The following is a 16,913-nucleotide window of genomic DNA, read 5'->3' as shown; positions in this document are numbered from 1 at the left end:
ACAGCAGGTTCCAGAGGAAGGATGAAGGTAGGGTAATTGTGCAACATTGCTTTATTACGGTATGCATGAAATGTTATTTCCTCTCTCCTTCACAAACAGTCAAGCCTTTTTCTATAAAAAGTAAGTCAAGATATAGTCTCCTTTTCCCTTCCTCTCCACACAAAAGTAATGCTTTGGTACGCTACACTTCTCCCAGGCCAGTCTCAACACCATGGCACAAGATGCAAAATCACTACAGGGGTGAAACATAGTATATTTTTTCCAACCACCCGCAGAAACATTCCAACATTAACTTTTTTCTCAAAACCAACTAACATTCAACAGTCAAAATTACAGAATGCTTCATTCAACTGAGCCTGCATAGTTACAATTCAGTCCTCCAAGAACAGGGAGCTGTTCACAGAAACGCTGCTAGCAACTGCACTATTGCCACCTTACAAGTTACATCTTGGCATTAAAACATATTGAAGTTCACAGCTGGCAAATTTTAATAAGCTGCAAAATTGCCCCTTGATTCGAGACAAAATATAGTCTAGGAAATACATACACAGGACATGATAAAAATAGCTTCAGAAATTCTAAAGATAATATCTGATCTCTACCAAGATTAAATTCTGTTCATGGTATATTTGGGAGGAAGCAACTGGTGTAGAAGTATCTTGTATTCTTCAACAGCACAACAGTATGGCACTTTTTACAATTTTAGCTTTGGAAAAAAAACAAAGTTGCAATTACTACTGCATTGTTTTCTTTCATGTTACTTGCATCAGCAATTATGATGCTTGGCTTTAAGTCCCCATTCATAAAATTCAGCATCTCAATCTTGTCCAAAACTACTGCATTTCTTGTTCTTAAAATATGGAAAAATAACTATACATCCAAAATAAAAGTATGGTAATTATATACATAACATTCGAACAAATACAAATATAAGACTTTATCACTTTATTTAGACACATCATGTGTTTTTCCTGTCAGTTTTAATAGATGGGTGAAAGAACATAAGCTGTCCTGTATTCCGTTTTCATAACTGTACAGTAAGCCACAGGAGAATACAAGCTGGAGAGAAGTTTAGTCAGCATTTTCCATTAATTGACAGTGGCAATACTATTTTGATTTGCTTGTGCTATGCTTACATACACTAACCCCCTCTAGAAGAGGGCTGACAGTTAAATTTAAGTTACTAGTATGAACGAATAGCAGGGGGGACAGTTGAGCAGTCTTGTTCATTCAGAGTTCTGTCGATCACAGGTCTGTATTTCAAGGTCACCTGAAGTAAAAGAGAACAAAGAACTTTAAGACAAAGCTTTTTTATTTAAACAAGATAGTCTAGCTAATAAGAATGACTAACACAGATAAATGAATTACTTCGTTGATGTTAAAAGCCTATTTCTCCATTATTCTCCTCCTTCCATAAAAAATGAACAGTTAGTAACCTACAAGTAACACTTAAATTCCACTGAGTTACTACTGACTGAATGCCTTAAAAAGCAAAGCCTGACCAAAAACTGGTATGAGGACTACTACTTTTAAAAAGCATTTTGGACAAAAGTGAAGCTTTGGCTAAGATTACTAGTTCTTTAAGCTAGAAAAGTCTTGGATATAGAAAACCCAAATGGATCAGTTAGGGGACAGAACTGTGTGACACTTTCTGTTCTCAGCAGCTATTCAGGAAGCGAGGTGCTCTCACTTGTCACCATAGTAGATTCAAGGAAGCTGGAACTGGGGGAGAGCAAACAAAGAGGATCCAGAGGACAGGTTAAAAAAAACAAACAAAAAACAAAATAAAACCTCCCAAAACAAACCAAACAAAGTAAACCACTCAAGATTTTTTTATAGGGCCAGATTTTTCAGCTGCATCTTTGAAATACCATGAAAACTCTCAGATGCCTACTGTTAAACACCAACAGTACCAAGAGGTGTCTGAGAGCAGCTGTTTGTTGACAGTGAGAAAGACCCTCAAGCATCACGCTCTACCTACCTTCCCAGATGGGATATCCACATATGAAAGGGTGTGTTTTCTCCAGTGCTCTTCAAATGGCTTTCGCTGCTGGCCTTGGAGTGGTTTAGAGTAGTCAAACTCATCTACACGTAACTAAGGAGAAAGTTAGGTTAGTATAGACCAGAAGTTACATCTGCAAATCACTTCACAACCACATGATTAGTTTCCAATTACAACTGTAACACAATGTGTCCCCTAATAGCCAGCAAGCTTTATTTTAGCACTGCTCATGGCAGATTTTAAATACGAAAGCTTAACCAGGGCTTTAAGGTAAAGTTTCTTGCACAAGACAAAATAATAGTCCTGTTTATGCATTCATGACCTTATTATTACTATAGTCCTAGTTCAGATCTAATAATGCAGATGCACATATGGCACAACTCTCCTCTCAGGATTGTTACCCAGTGTTGCATGTATTGGTCATTTTATATTTATATATAACAAATAACAGATAAAACAGAGCATATGGGACCCCAAACAAATACTACACTAATCCCAACTCAAGACTCTGAGGACTGCACTTCAAAGAAATTACAACTTTTAAATAATCCATCCAAGGACACGTAACAAGGAAAATTGTCACAGAAAATATTTATACCTTATAGTCTTCTCTGGCATGAGCACCCCGAGACTCTTTGCGAGCCTCAGCTCCATAAATGGTTTGTAGAGCACAAAGCATCAGGTTTTGCAGTTCAAGGGTCTCCACCAAGTCAGTGTTCCACACAATACCTAGTAAAATATTAAAAGGCTATGGAAGATGTTCTACTCTTCAATTTACTTCTGTCCTATTGCTGATACTTAGAATTATACCAGCCAATGCTCTACCTACTGCAGTCACAGTACTCTGCAATATGGAATTATTCACTATTGCCTGCAAGGCTCAGTAACAATTCCTATACTCTAACAAATAATAATGAATCTTGGAAAAGTTCAGTTCTACCAGGTATCCCTGTTGCATGTGTGTTACTGAGACAAAATTACATCATAGATTCTTGCCTGCTTTGTATCATCCCTACAACTCAGTCCCCATACCTCATTTCAGATCACAAGATCTGGCTAAATGGTAGCTCTCTAAGTAGATCCCTAACAGATCCAGACAACAGGGCTTTCCCTTTCTTCCCACCCTTGGGGGGGGGGGGGGGGGGAACCCCAAACAGCCCTGCTAGTTATACAAAGTTCTTAATTTAAGTACCTTCAAGGTGGACCCAAGTTCATTTACGTGAATCTATCTTCATTTTGATCCCTACATTTTAAGCTACTGTAACACTTTTATCAATGCTTGGTGAGGGCTGTCCCAGAAAGCCAGTTTTACTTTCACTGTTAGGACACACATCCAACAGCAGTAATTGGAGAGACATACACAAAAGGACAAAAGGTACATCATCAGTTTTACTTAATTAAGTTCTCCTAAGACACACTGCAGGACATAGCAGTATCTGTATGCAGCACTATCTACTCAGCTGAAAAATTAAAACTTGAGTGTTCAACCTATGAATAGTCTTGCTACCTTTTTGCAACTCCCTGGCTTTTTTAGAAGATACTAATAAAGTTCATCTTAGTAATCGAACAACTTCAAATCATGTTCCGAGAGAACAGCATTTAGTACCTTATACAGTTAAATCCAAGTTCAGGCTCTGCTTCTTTTTAAATGTATACAACCAGAAAGTGACCAGTAACATCAAGTACTTTATTAATCACTACATTTAAACAAGCAGGGCTCTAACAACATAGTTTTAAAGATTCAAAATGGTCAAAACCTTTAGCAAAAGTTTCAAGAAAAGGTTTTCAGAAGAGGAAAATAATAATTTCTAAAAAACACACCAAACACCACACTTTTCCTATAGTACTCTATCAGATTACCTCTGTCAAATGTCTTTAGATGAGCCAGATCACCATAAATTTGGCTAACTTTTTCACAGCCTTCTTTGAGCACAGAACCAGTTCGAAACACAGCAGCATGGTTTTGCATTGTCTGCAAGACAGTAAAGCAAAATCAGTTTGATGTACTGCATGTGCATAATATCCCAAATAGCTTCATGAGTTCCAACAGCGCTTGATACGGAGCTGTTATGACTTCAAACGTATCTGCAGCCTGAATAAAAAACATTCTTCTGTTCATCCCAAACAGAAGAAACCCTACTGTATTTGAGCAGTCCGGTCTAGTGGGATGTGTTCCTGCCCATGACAGGGCGGCTGGAACTAGATGATCTTTAAAGTCCCTTACAACCCAAACCTATGACTCAATGATTCTATGATTCCCTTATACAGCAGGTAAACTACCCAAGAGAAATAACCATGAAGAGAAGAAGAAACTAACAAAACTGATACAGCCTTTGCTGCACACAGACAGTTTACTCACACTGCTTTTTACTTCCAGAAACTGTATTTTACTTCCTAGTGTATTTTGCAATGTGACCACACCCCACTGACTGCAGCTTCTCACACGTTATAGTCAAGAGCTTAACCAGGCTTACCTTCTGCATGTTAAGTCGCACTTCTGAAGTCCTTATGGTTCCATTCGCAAATCTTAATTTGTCAAGGTTAGCAACCGATTCTTCACCAGCATTTGGTTTAATAGAGGGAATTGTCTCTCCTAATAAGAAAGATTCAATTATCAGCTCAGGCTTGGTTTTGGTTTCTATCAGTTTCGTAGACTAGCAGCTACTAAAAGTCAGATTTAACTAAAACACAATCTGTTTTCTTCCTCTGAGGTACAGGTTAATTATAACTTTCCTGAACTCCCACCAATATTATCCATACACTTAAAAATAGAGTTCTCAGTAGAGTATACAAATCACGTTTTTTTTCCTGTGACAGTTAGTGGGAAATGTATGGGTTTGGCTAAATTCTGCTGTTAATTCCTTAAAGGCAGCACGTGATGCAAATTCTCCTAAACTATGGAATAAGCTTGTGGCTCCTTACTATCTTCTCCTATACTCTCCTTGTCTCTTCACTATTAAGAAAGTTTTCTTAACATCCAAGATGCAGTGCAGGATGTAGAGAAGTCAGTCTTCATATTTAATATTCTCTTTTGCTAATTTGTGAAAAATCTCAACTGTTTTCACAACAGCACTGACCCAATTCTAGTTTTAAAAATATCATCTCACAAAGCGAATGTAAACTTCAAACATTCACATGGCAAAGAACATGCCTATAAAAAGCATAAACATGATTTCTGCCTTTTCTAACAAATAATAGTCTATATCTAGCATTCTGAATTAGGTAGTAACCACTCTTTGTGGACAAGAAATTAAATCATAAAGGCAAATGTCTCTAAAACTGTGAGACTTACCAGGCTTGCAAGTGTTTGCAATAGTAAGGGCACAAGCACGACCAAAGACCACCAAATCCAGAAGCGAGTTTGCTCCGAGTCGATTTGCACCATGGACAGATGCAGAGGCTGCTTCTCCACAAGCATATAAACCAGGTACCACTTTATCCTCACCATTCACATGTGTAATAACCTATCATTTCAGACAATTAGCACTCATTTCTTAAACAGTTTATAACAGTGCAAACCTGCAAAGGTCATGTACATCTAAGGATGAAACACAGCGATCAAGTTTTTGCCAACTCTAAAACCATAAATATTCTGGTTCTAAAGGGTAAATAGCAATGCTATGTAAATACAGGTTATCACTAAACCCGAGGTTTCTTTAATTATTCTTATGAAAAGTATGTGGTTCTGTTTCATTACAATTCTGCATCAAGACAGAAAAACACAGGAAGAAATTCTGATCAGACGTTTCTAAGGCAAAATTTTACACTGAAAATTAACAAGTACAATACACTGAAATAGAAAAATTCAGCTGACACCATCACACTGATTTTTAATGAGTATAAGTTAGAGGAACCTGCTTTAGCATGGAGATTACATGAGGTATAGAGAATTAATATACACTGACTTACACTATAGATTATAACAGAGCCTTAGTTTGATCTTTGTTCAACTATATTATCTTCAACTTGACAAACAGAATTGTTGTCAGACATGACAGTAACTTCATTTTAGATGTTTCTTGGTATTCCCATCTCCAGATGGACTGGAACGTGGTTTTTAAGTTATTTACAACAACAGACCAGATTGTGTACAAGTACTGACGTTATTATTGTAGTAGTAGTAGTATTCATCCTTACACATATGAAAAATATCTTTAATGCTTTTCTATTTGGAAAATAATTTCCTATTATTACAGTAAAAAGAAATACTGAGCGATATTTTACTTACTTGTCCTTTGTAGTTTGTAGGAATACCTCCCATATTATAATGGACAGTAGGCAGAACAGGAATAGGCTCTTTAGTGACGTCAACTCCAGCAAATATCATAGCCGTTTCTGAAATTCCTGGGAGACGGGTTGCTAGCTGCTGTGGTGGTAAGTGGTGCAACTGCAGGTATACATGGTCTTTTTCAGGCCCACAACCCCTATTAAAAAAAGTAAACACTGGAATATGTAACAGGAATTCTGCAAACACCAGTAATATTTCTAATCCAATTTGTTTCATTTGTGGGGAAAATAATTTTCAAATGTTATCTGACAAAAATTAGTATCTAGCATATTTGAAAAATACTATTGACCATGGCAATATTTAAGCATATTTTTCATCTCCCAGCTTTTTGCTTACATAATTTACAGTATTTAAGACGTTAAACCACTGTATCTCTGCAGAAATATGTAAAATTTGAAGATAATTAGTGAAGAGAACAGAGCACCAAATTATTTCCATTGTTTGCAGTAAGAGCATATACATTAAACTTGCTGAACAATTGCGTCTAGATGCACCAAATTGAAGCAGGAGACTCCTGATGTCTTCTGTTCCCTTTCAGTATCTTCAGGAAGTCATAAGCAAAATTTCTGCCCTGCATGCAGAGTTCAGCTGTCAGTTATTAAAGCTCACTTGCGTGAAACATCAGGCGTTTATCAAATGAAGTATTGTACTCTATACAGTCTAGTATGATTAAGTATTTCTTCTGCACCTTCATTAAGGGTATTTAACTAACCTTCCTTCACGGATTTCTATGGTCATGGATCGAGATACTACATCCCTGGAAGCCAGGTCCTTCGCAACAGGTGCGTATCTCTCCATGAATCTTTCACCTTGACTGTTAATTAGAATACCTCCCTCTCCACGACATCCTTCTGTTATAAGGCAGCCAGCCCCATAGATACCTGTCAAAAAAAAAAAAAAAGCCCAAAACCAAACCATCAAATGAGATATTCTCTAGGGAGCTGCACAGTCAGGATGACTAGGACTGAATAAACAATATCTTCTTAAAACAAAGCAAGTCACAGGGGTAGATTTTATTCCACCCTAATCATACCACTAGGAACTGTCCCCCCAAGGACTGCTCAAAAACATGTATTGTTACTCCTTTCAAATACTTTTCCAAAAGCTGGTCAAGTTGATTTAGAACACCAACACTATCCAAAATATTAGAACTACAGAGATCTGCACCCATCAATATGCAAGGAGAATTTTACAAAGATTTTGTAGACCTTCAGCAATTAGTTTGTTAAAGATTAAGTAAAGTTGATTATCTCAAGACCAGTTTGCTCATCTTTGTTCCCTCTTCCCCTGTGCTAAGGCAATAGGGGATGGCTTCAAATAGTGTGGAATGTCAAAGCTTACTCAGTGTTAGCCTTCAGCACTTGTCATCATAGAAAACAAAAATGCTAACCAACTCGTACATTTGATTATTACATTAAAAGCTACAGAATTATCACACAGGCAATGAAGCTTCAACTGGAAAAAAAATTATCCAAGTCAAATGAACAGTGTACTGCTATAACATTGCAAAATAAATGAACAATTAAATTCACCACTTATCACAAGTTAAAACTAAGCATTTAATTAGCCACAAAAAAATATTTTTGTTTGTGACCACTGTTGTCCACAGTTTAGTGATCCTGCAATATAAAAATCAGAGTCCAAAATATATACCTTTACTTCTACTATCCCACTTCCACAAAAGATTTAGTATGTAATTCCATAATACTTGCATCTATCCTATTGCTCCTGTATCTACTATCAAACCCTTTAATATTTTAAAGGCAAAAGGAAACGTAAGTTTTAAAGGTGAAGTGGTTTCAGCCTGGAGTAAAATAAATTTGATAATAAAAATAAATAATATAATTTGGAATAAAATATAAATTGGAATAAAAAACCTTTTTGTTTTGTAAAGACAGCACCTCCAAATATTTAACACTGATCTTTAAATTAGAACAGATGAAACCCTTATGACATTCTAAGTCTTACTTAGATTTCTATTCAACAGCAGTTGCAGAGAAGTGTGAACGGCTGTCACAAACAACTAATGAACAGCTATGGAAAAGTGCAAACTGACTTGAGCACATTTTAAAACAACAACAAAAAAATGTTAATGTCAAAATCAATGTATTATTTTGTATTTTGTACCTGTAGGGTGAAACTGTACAAATTCTAAGTCCTGGCAAGGAAGACCAGCTCGTGTGACCATAGCAGTGCCATCACCCGTACTAGTATGAGCAGACGTGCAGCTGAAGTAAGTGCGGCCATACCCACTACAGAACACAAAAGTTTAAAGAATTAGCAAGGAGAAGAAATCTCTAGAACATACTGCTCAGCTATGCTGTTTGTACAATAACAGAAACAGAGCAGAGGGTTAATAAGCAAGATGCATAAATGTTGCCACATACTAAGTTCAAACAAAAGAAAGAAAGAAAAAAAACTGGTATTGCCCTGTTATGCTTGTAACTGCTGGTGACAGAAGGTCCAAGAAAAAGAATAACAATTCCAAAGCAGAACAGCTAGGTTAGTATCAGAACCCTTTTTGCAGATAAAGGTTGTGTCAGGAAATTCTCTCAATCCACTACCATTAGATTTCATTCGAACTATTACCAGCAGTTCTACCAAAACCAACATATAGCAGTAGTTTATATCCTCAGTATGGCCCTGATTTTATGTTCTTAGATTTCAAAACTCAGTTGTCTAAAATTACGTGTTAAACATTAAATCTTATACCTAAACCAAATAGGTTAGTTTCCAACATTACTGAGAACTGCCACTACTCACAATTTCAGGGCAAACTCTCACAAAAAGTATCTATCTATGTATTCAATATACCTCAAAGAACACAAGTATGAAAACAGCCCTGTCTTTAACAAAGCCGAATTATGTAGGCAAACAAACAGTCTCTCTTTGATAGGTATGCTTATAAATATTTTGCACACTGAAACAGATAGGAGACAGCCATAAGGAGCAAAAGACTAAGGCATATAGTCTTCTAATAAACATATGGCATGTTTTAAAAATTTAAGGCCATTTGGGTCATACACATGCCTTACACATTCCAACTTTATGTCATTGTTCTAGAATTCAAGGTCAGACCTGGTACTAAATTTATACTTGGTCATAAAATCAGTATGTGTCTCCTTTCAGAGGGTATGACAGAATTCAGTTATATTGCTTTTGATCAAGGCAGGAGGGGGAGGGAAGATGAACATAAAAATTACGTTTTTCAAGTCAACATGTCATCTCCACACTTCGTATTCAAATACATGTGAAAACACACACACTTTCAACTAGCAGCACTCTGAAGTTTGTCATCCGTCACAGACTTTACATTACCCTGTGGCAATGACAGTGTTCTTCGCTCTAAAACGATGGATAGTGCCATCTTCTATGCAAAGGGCAATAACACCACGACATTCTCCGTTTTCCATAAGTAGGTCCAAGGCAAAATATTCAACAAAGTAGCTTGTGTCGTATCTTAGAGACTGAAGGAAAATGAAAAAAGGAACTTTAAGAAAAACCCAGAAACCAAAGTAAACTCTTTTCAAAACTGTCAATGCCTGTGGGCTATATCAGGATACAAACTACTCCAAACAACTATCAGGAAAACCGGTTTCTTTGCAAATCCTTATAAAACTTTGCCAATGAATCCAACCTAGCTTAAAGGAATATAAGTAGTTACCAAACCATTTAATCCAAGAAGTCATAGCTAGTCAGCAACACTCATTATTTCCCTGTACCTCTGGCAACACTTTAGTCAGCTGCATTGCTTAATACGTGTACCAGCATGTTTTTTTTACTTAAACCTCTCACAGAGAAGTGGAATACATCTCCTGGAGCCTAGTATACCAGAAGAAGCAGCAGGCATCAAGTCAAACATTCTTTCATACCCTCAAGGATCAACACTGAGCAGCTGTGTTGCAGCAACATTTATAGTGTGGACGTGAAGGAGAGCAATTAGCTAGCTACTAAGTAAATTAAAAAACATTAGCTAGTAGGTACTTAATTTCAGGTTTCAAGTAGTTTACTACCATTTTAAAATAACCAACTATTTCTTCAGTTACAGTTTACAGAACTGAGGGAATAGATGCTGGAACAGCAGTCACTTACTTGCCAGAGAGCAAGCTCAGAAATGCACAGTACACCTTCATGCATTTACACCTGTTATCTCCCCTTGTTCCCTGTTTGAAGATGAGCTGAAAGAAAATGCTGCCTTGTACTTCTTTTCATAGTTCCCCAATGCTGCTGTGTCAGGTTTTTTGCAGAAATTTTTGGTGGAATGTTTACATGAATTCTCCTTGGGTGTGGTTAACAGATCCAAAAGTATTAAAAGTGAAGAACTACTACAGACCACAAAGCTAAGACAGTGTACACTAATCAACACCTGTTGTGTTCACAAGAGCAATTACGTATCTTTCAATTTAATCTATTTCTGTACACTCCTGACACAAAACAAGCATCACCTCAGCTACATCCTTCCACATTCACTGAGGAAGGAAGGAAAACCAGAATAGTTATCAGTCATTTCCCTGGAATCCTCATTCATATGTGAACAGCTACACATTTGGTTTGGGCTTTGTTTGGGGTGGGTTTTTTTTTCCTCTTGGCTGGGTTTTTTGTTGTTTTGTTGGGGTTTTGGGGGGGAGAGAGGGAGGTGTGTTTGGTTCTCCCAAACTCTAGGGGAAAACAGGAAGACAAAAAAATGAAATAAAACTGCAAATAAAAAAGCAAGTTTACTTCACAGCTGCTTACCCTGCCATAGAGAGTATGTAACAGTGAGTGTCCTGTCCTGTCTGCCACACAGCAGCATCTGTGCGCCTGTCCTCCTTTTCCAAACTGAAGACTTTGTCCACCAAACGCACGCTGATATATTTTTCCTTCTTCAGTTCTGCTGAATGGCATCCCATAGTTTTCCAGCTGTTGAACCCAAATACAAGCATCAGAAACTCTTGTGCATAACAAGGCAAAAAGTTATTTTATTATGTTCCTAGGAAGCAGATCTCCTTGGAAGCTAGTCTGTGTTATAAACACTTACAAATATAAATACTGACAAAATTCAACAAGTCTCACCTCTATCACCGCAGCTGGAGCTTGCTCAGTCATGTAGTGTATGGCATCCTGGTCACCCAGCCAATCAGACCCTTTCACTGTGTCATAGAAATGCCACCTCCAGTTATCATCTTCCATGTTTCCTAGGGCAGCATTGATCCCTCCCTGAAAATGAAAATCCATTTCCCTGGAATTATATCACTGAAGTTGTTTTAGTAGGTTTCCCTCATTTCTGTTAAAAATCATGCACCATTTTAGCCTTCTATGAGCAAGTAACTAGGTGGATGGATGATGGTAGAGTGGTAGACGTGGTTTTTCTTGATTTCAGTAAGGCATTTGATACTGTCTCCCACAGCATCCTCATAGATAAGCTAAGGAAGTGTGGGCTTGATGATCAGGTAGTGAGGTAGATCAAGAACCGGTTGGAAGGAAGAAGGCAGAGAGTTGTGGTTAATGGGGCAGAATCTAGCTGGAGGTCTGTGACTAGTGGAGTCCCTCAGGGGTCAGCGCTGGGACCAGTGCTGTTTAATATTTTCATCAACGACCTGGATGAGGGAACTGAATGTACCCTCAGCAAGTTTGCTGATGATACTAAACTGGGAGGAGTGGCTGACACACCAGAGGGCTGTGTTGCCATTCAGCGAGACCTGGACAGGCTGGAGAGGAACTTGATGAAATTCAACAAGGGCAAGTGTAGAGTCTTGCATCTGGGGAAGAACAACCCCATGTACCAGTACAGGCTGGGGGTTGACCTGCTGGACAGTAGTGAAGGGGAAAGGGACCTGGGGGTCCTGGTGGATAGGAGGATGACCATGAGCCAGCAATGTGCCCTTGTGGCCAAGAAGGCCAATGGCATCCTAGGGTGCATTAGAAAGGGTGTGGTTAGTAGGTCAAGAGAGGTTCTCCTCCCCCTCTACTCTGCCTTGGTGAGGCTGTATCTGGAATATTGTGTCCAGTTCTGGGCCCCTCAGTTCAAGAAGGACAGGGAATTGCTTGAAAGAGTCCAGCGCAGAGCCACAAAGATGATTAAGGGAATGGAACATCTCTCTTATGAGGAGAGGCTGAGGGAGCTGGGACTCTTTAGCTTGGAGAAGAGGAGACTGAGGGGTGACCTCATCAATGTTTAAAAATATGTAAAGGGTGAGTGTCAGGATGATGGAGCTAGGTTTTCTTCAGTGATGTCCAGTGATAGGACAAGGGCAATGGGTGTAAACTGAATCATAGGAGGTTCCATGTGAACATCAGGAAAAACTTCTTTACTGTGAGAGTGACAGATCACTGGAACAGATTGCCCAGGGGGGTTGTGGAGTCTCCTACATTGGAGATATTCAAGGCCTGCCTGGACAAGTTCCTGTGTGATGTACTCTAGGTTACCCTGCTCTTGCAGGACGGTTGGACTAGATGATCTTTTGAGGTCCCTTCCAACCCTTAGGATTCTGCGATTCTGTGAATTATGCCCCTGTGTACAAGAAATACAGTAAAATCATATTTAATGTGGCTGCGAGAAACATCTGCAATTCACAGTGGCTCTTATTTTGTTCTGCTTTGTTTAACACAGGAAATTGCAAAGTTACATTGAATGCAGTGAAAAAGCACTGAACAGAATCTAAACAGATATCACCCTTCAAAATTGTTTCAACTAAACATGCGATATCCATAAGAGGAAACATGGCCTTGAAACGTGATGTTGATGTACCTATCCAAAGCAGTTTTCTGACAGCAGGGATTTTTTAAATGTTCTATCTCATTTCTCACCTGTGCGGCAACAGTATGAGATCTGGTGGGAAATAGCTTTGTAATACATGCTGTATTAAACCCAGCTTCTGACAAACCAAACGCAGCTCGCAGACCTGCTCCTCCTGCACCCACAACAACTGCATCGAATTCATGGTCTACTACAGGGTATTGTGTAGAAATCTGGGAAAACAAATCAGTTTGTTATGATCACAAGATTTCAAGCTAGGTCAAACTTAAGTTTTATGGAGATTCAAGCAGTATAGGTTTAATGTTCTCAAAAGACCCCTGCAGCAAGTGTTATGTACCCTCCTGGGTGGAAACGATCATTAAAAAGATATCCGTTTCAAAATTCAGTCTCATTACGTACTTGAGCACAACACAAAACACCAATACCCATTTGTTTAATGTCGCTCAAGCATTGTGTATTATCCAATCTGTTACTTAAGATATCAGGAAGTACAAACATACCGAATCAGAAACCTTTGTAGAAGCATTCCTCTTTCCATAGGCTGTGAAATGTAAATTGCGGGCAAGAGTCTGGCATGCCGCTGGCCACTATGGACAGAAATCAAGACAACTGTTATGGAACACATTTCACATTAAATGTTTCCACAAGGAAGGCTGCCAGCATTCTCAGCTGCCCTACTTTTATAACAAACCTTTACTTACCACTGATACCACATACACAAAAACATTGTATCAACATATTTGAGAGCTACATGCAATGAAGTTTTGGCTTTCCTATATTTTCCGGGGGAAAAAAAAATAAATAAAAGGAAAAAAAAGGTTTTGACTTGATGAGAGAACAGCATGTTTCAGGCTGTTATTTTACTTTATTAATACTAGACAGTCTCTCAGACCTATCTGAGGCTGCACTGACAGAAAAATATGTTTACAATTAATGCTGTAGTATTCTTGCAGGTTTTTCATTCAGTAAAGATGGAAGATGGCTTTATGAGAACCACAGCAATTAATGGGAAATACCTCTCATGTCAAGCAATCCTGAGAATTTGAATTATTTCAGGTGGGCAAGAATAACAAAGATAAAAACAGATGGTAGGGAAAGCTGTTCCAGCTCATTATTGCTGCAAAAGTCAGAGATATTTCTCTTCTTTTAATTCTCTATTAAGTGACCAATTAACCACTTATTAATACCTAAGTGAAGCACAGAGTTTCCCCTTCTGTAATGTTATTCCCTCTCCCCTGGCACGTTCAAAATCAAAACAAAAAAACCCAGCATCCAAACCTACTCAATACCCAGGCTTTGCTTTGACAGGTTAAAATAATCACAGTTTTAGTCTTCATCATATAAAACTCCAATGCCTTGGAACCTGGTATCCCTTCTTTACACCATTCAGAAGAATACACCTAACTCAGCACGTACAATCGATGAGAATGGCAACACAGAACATAACAGTGACCTCTGCACTTCCCTATTTGAAATACATCCTAAAATGCACTGGGACTGATTTTTGCCATTTCCAGCAACTGTTACAGCCATGGTTCAACCACCCTGTAACATGCTAACAAGCAGGCCTTCCCTCTGTGTCACTGCCAAAAGTCCACCTCTTCCCCCACCCCTGACATGAACTACAATACAGTTTCCTCAACCTACTTTTATCATCTCATACTAGTTTGCTCAAATTATCTTCTTGCATAACAGTGAATCTAATGGGTCATTGCACAAACACATTTCTGGTTTTTACAGCCATCTTTTAAGAAAGACCGGTCTTAACTCCTACCTGGAAGGAGTTCTACTAGTGCCCTCCTCCAGGCAGCTACTCTCCTCCTTCCACCCTACTATTTTATCACACTCTGGGTATTTACCATCTTCATTAATATTTCACATACAGAATCAGATCAACTAGTTCACCCAATGAAATCCAAGTATCAGATGTAGTTTACCTACACAACAGATTACCCAAGAATCACAGCTCAACCTGAAAGGGGGTGTCCTCTCTGTAGCAAAACTGCTTGCACAGGCCTGAGTGCAACTGAAGTTCGACTGCAGAACTGTAACTGACATGGCAGGCTACAAGGCACACTTTAAATGCAGCAGCCATACATTCTCCAGCATGTATTACTACTGCTCGTTTCCAAAATCTTGTTCCAGCAACAGTACAGCTCTTTTTACTGCAATAAATTATTCGCCATAAGTAAGCAACAGTACAGTTATTGCACCAAACAAATGAAAGAAAAACTATACTGTAGGTAAAGCCAGCACACAACAGGTTTGTACATACTTTGTATTGCTTAAATAAACTACAAATGACCAAGAGGAAAAAAACACCAAAAAAAATCCCAATCCCAAAACCTGTAAACTGTTCTTATGCCCTAAAACTGCAAAAGAAATTGACTAGTTTTTCTTCCCCTTAAACAGCCTGCTACAGCCTCCAGTCAGAATCCTGCCACAAAGACTTGCAACTGATTTCCTTTCAGAAAACTTTCTTATTTTCTGAAGTTGCTACAAACAGTTATCAAATATATTTTGCATCAGAGAACACTGGAAACATAATACAACCCCCCAAGCCACACAACTGTTTAGCTTTCTTTTCACAAAACTGCTATTTTTTTCACAAACTGCTATTCCCATCCATATACTTTTTTGTTAAAACTACACATAAGAATTTCTGCTGCCACTAAGTGTTGTTCTGAATAAGCCTGAATAAAAGTCCATAGAGCAGAAAAAAAAAAGTTATACTAAATTTGAAAGAACACTGGTCGTCGCACTGATCCTGAACTGTTATGCTAGCAGGAACATCATGGCCCTTAGCAATTAAGGGTCCTATCAGGGCCAGTTCACTGCCCTCCCAAACATGTCACTTCTAAGCCCTTCTCCCTGCCAGCTGGTTGCCTTTTCTGCACTTGCTTTACAAGACAGGGGCACCTACAGCTTCATTTACATGCTCCTTTTCCCACACACTTAACTTCTGTAATCCCAAACACACCATGGACAAGCACGATGAGAACAGTGGAAAGAAACTGAAAACTCCCGCTTCATCACGGAGAAAAACAAGTCTTCACTGCTTGCAGATCAGCTACAACAAAACTGTTATGACACTGAAGAAGCACTTCTGCAAACACACGCTGAACAGATTTAAGCAACACGCAGACACGCACCAGCTTCCCGAAAGCGCCAGCACTGAGCTTCATACCCAGGCACTGGCGCTGGAAGGCGCCGCCAACTGCCAAGCTCTCCCAGGGCCTTTTCCCGGCGCGCCCCGTACCCGCTGCCAGCCCACTGACGGCCTAAGGCTACGCGTTTGCTTCCCACTCCAGGAGAAGCGGCCTGGCCACAACCGCAGTCGGTTAATCCCTTGAGCCGACCACAAGGACAGCCCCGCTCCGGAAACAGAGCCGGAGGAACTGAGTCTACCGAGGGAGCAGTCGGCTCCGCAGGGCTCTCTGGCTGCCCCGTTGCTGCAGCCAAGCCTGGCTCACCGCCCCAGGGCGGGTGCTGGCAGCCAAGGTCACGGCGGAGACAACGGGGTACGGGCTGCCACCGGCCTCCGCGCACCTCAGCACGGGGGAGGGCGGGGCAGGCCGGAGCCAGGCGCGCTCCCCCACCACGGCTAAGGAGACCAGGCAGGAGTCTCACGGAGTCCTGAGGCCCAGACGGCCCGGCCCCCTCCGGAAGGGGCTTCTCCGCGCCAGCTTCGCTGTCTGGCCCCTTCCCCGCCACCAGAACGCCGGCGGAGGGGAAATCAGCCCAACGCAGGGCAGAGCGGACCGGGCCGGGTCAAAAACAAGCACTCACCGGTCTCATCCAACGCCTCGCCAAACCCCGCGAAGCCGCTACCGCCGCCGCCATCTCACACGGACCCGGGGGAAGGAGCAAACACGCATGCGCGAAAG

General features: G+C 39.8%; 1 protein-coding gene across 2 annotated transcripts; it reads right to left on the bottom strand.

Moving 5' to 3' along the window:
• Window positions 1–961: 961 nt before the first annotated feature.
• SDHA (succinate dehydrogenase complex flavoprotein subunit A) lies at window positions 962–16,884 on the bottom strand. 2 transcript variants are annotated; one of them, XM_061449028.1, is made up of 15 exons: window positions 16,816–16,884; window positions 13,527–13,613; window positions 13,077–13,238; window positions 11,343–11,486; window positions 11,025–11,189; window positions 9,609–9,757; window positions 8,418–8,542; window positions 7,003–7,171; window positions 6,231–6,426; window positions 5,295–5,466; window positions 4,477–4,595; window positions 3,863–3,974; window positions 2,601–2,731; window positions 1,982–2,095; window positions 962–1,270 (listed from the first exon to the last, which is right to left on the bottom strand). In XM_061449028.1, the coding sequence occupies exons 1-15, from the start codon at window positions 16,867–16,869 to the stop codon at window positions 1,184–1,186; spliced, it is 1,986 nt and encodes a 661-aa protein (XP_061305012.1). In that variant the 5' UTR covers window positions 16,870–16,884; the 3' UTR covers window positions 962–1,183. The 2 variants fall into 2 exon arrangements, with proteins under 2 accessions (XP_061305012.1, XP_061305013.1); XM_061449029.1 differs by lacking the exon at window positions 16,816–16,884 and adding an exon at window positions 16,179–16,287.
• Between the last annotated feature and the right edge of the window lie 29 nt (window positions 16,885–16,913).

Source organism: Pezoporus flaviventris, unplaced genomic scaffold (assembly GCF_033815535.1).
Source record: "Pezoporus flaviventris isolate CSIRO_AGI_PZ_B2104156 unplaced genomic scaffold, CSIRO_AGI_Pfla_v1 ptg000007l, whole genome shotgun sequence".
In the NCBI taxonomy this organism is placed as follows: Eukaryota; Metazoa; Chordata; class Aves; order Psittaciformes; family Psittacidae; genus Pezoporus; species Pezoporus flaviventris.
The sequence above is the reverse complement of the archived record's forward strand: the minus strand, read 5'-3'. Positions and strand labels throughout refer to the sequence as shown.

Excerpts from the sequence above, each read along its gene's own strand:
- SDHA (XM_061449028.1), bottom strand. The coding sequence starts at position 16,869 with ATGGCGGCGGCGGTAGCGGCTTCGCGGGGTTTGGCGAGGCGTTGGATG. Across the intron at positions 13,614-16,815 it reads CGAGGCGTTGGATGAGACCG|TGGCCAGCGGCATGCCAGAC; the intron begins GTGAGTGCTTGT and ends TTCTGTCCATAG. Across the intron at positions 8,543-9,608 it reads AACACTGTCATTGCCACAGG|TGGGTATGGCCGCACTTACT; the intron begins GTAATGTAAAGT and ends TGTGTTCTGTAG.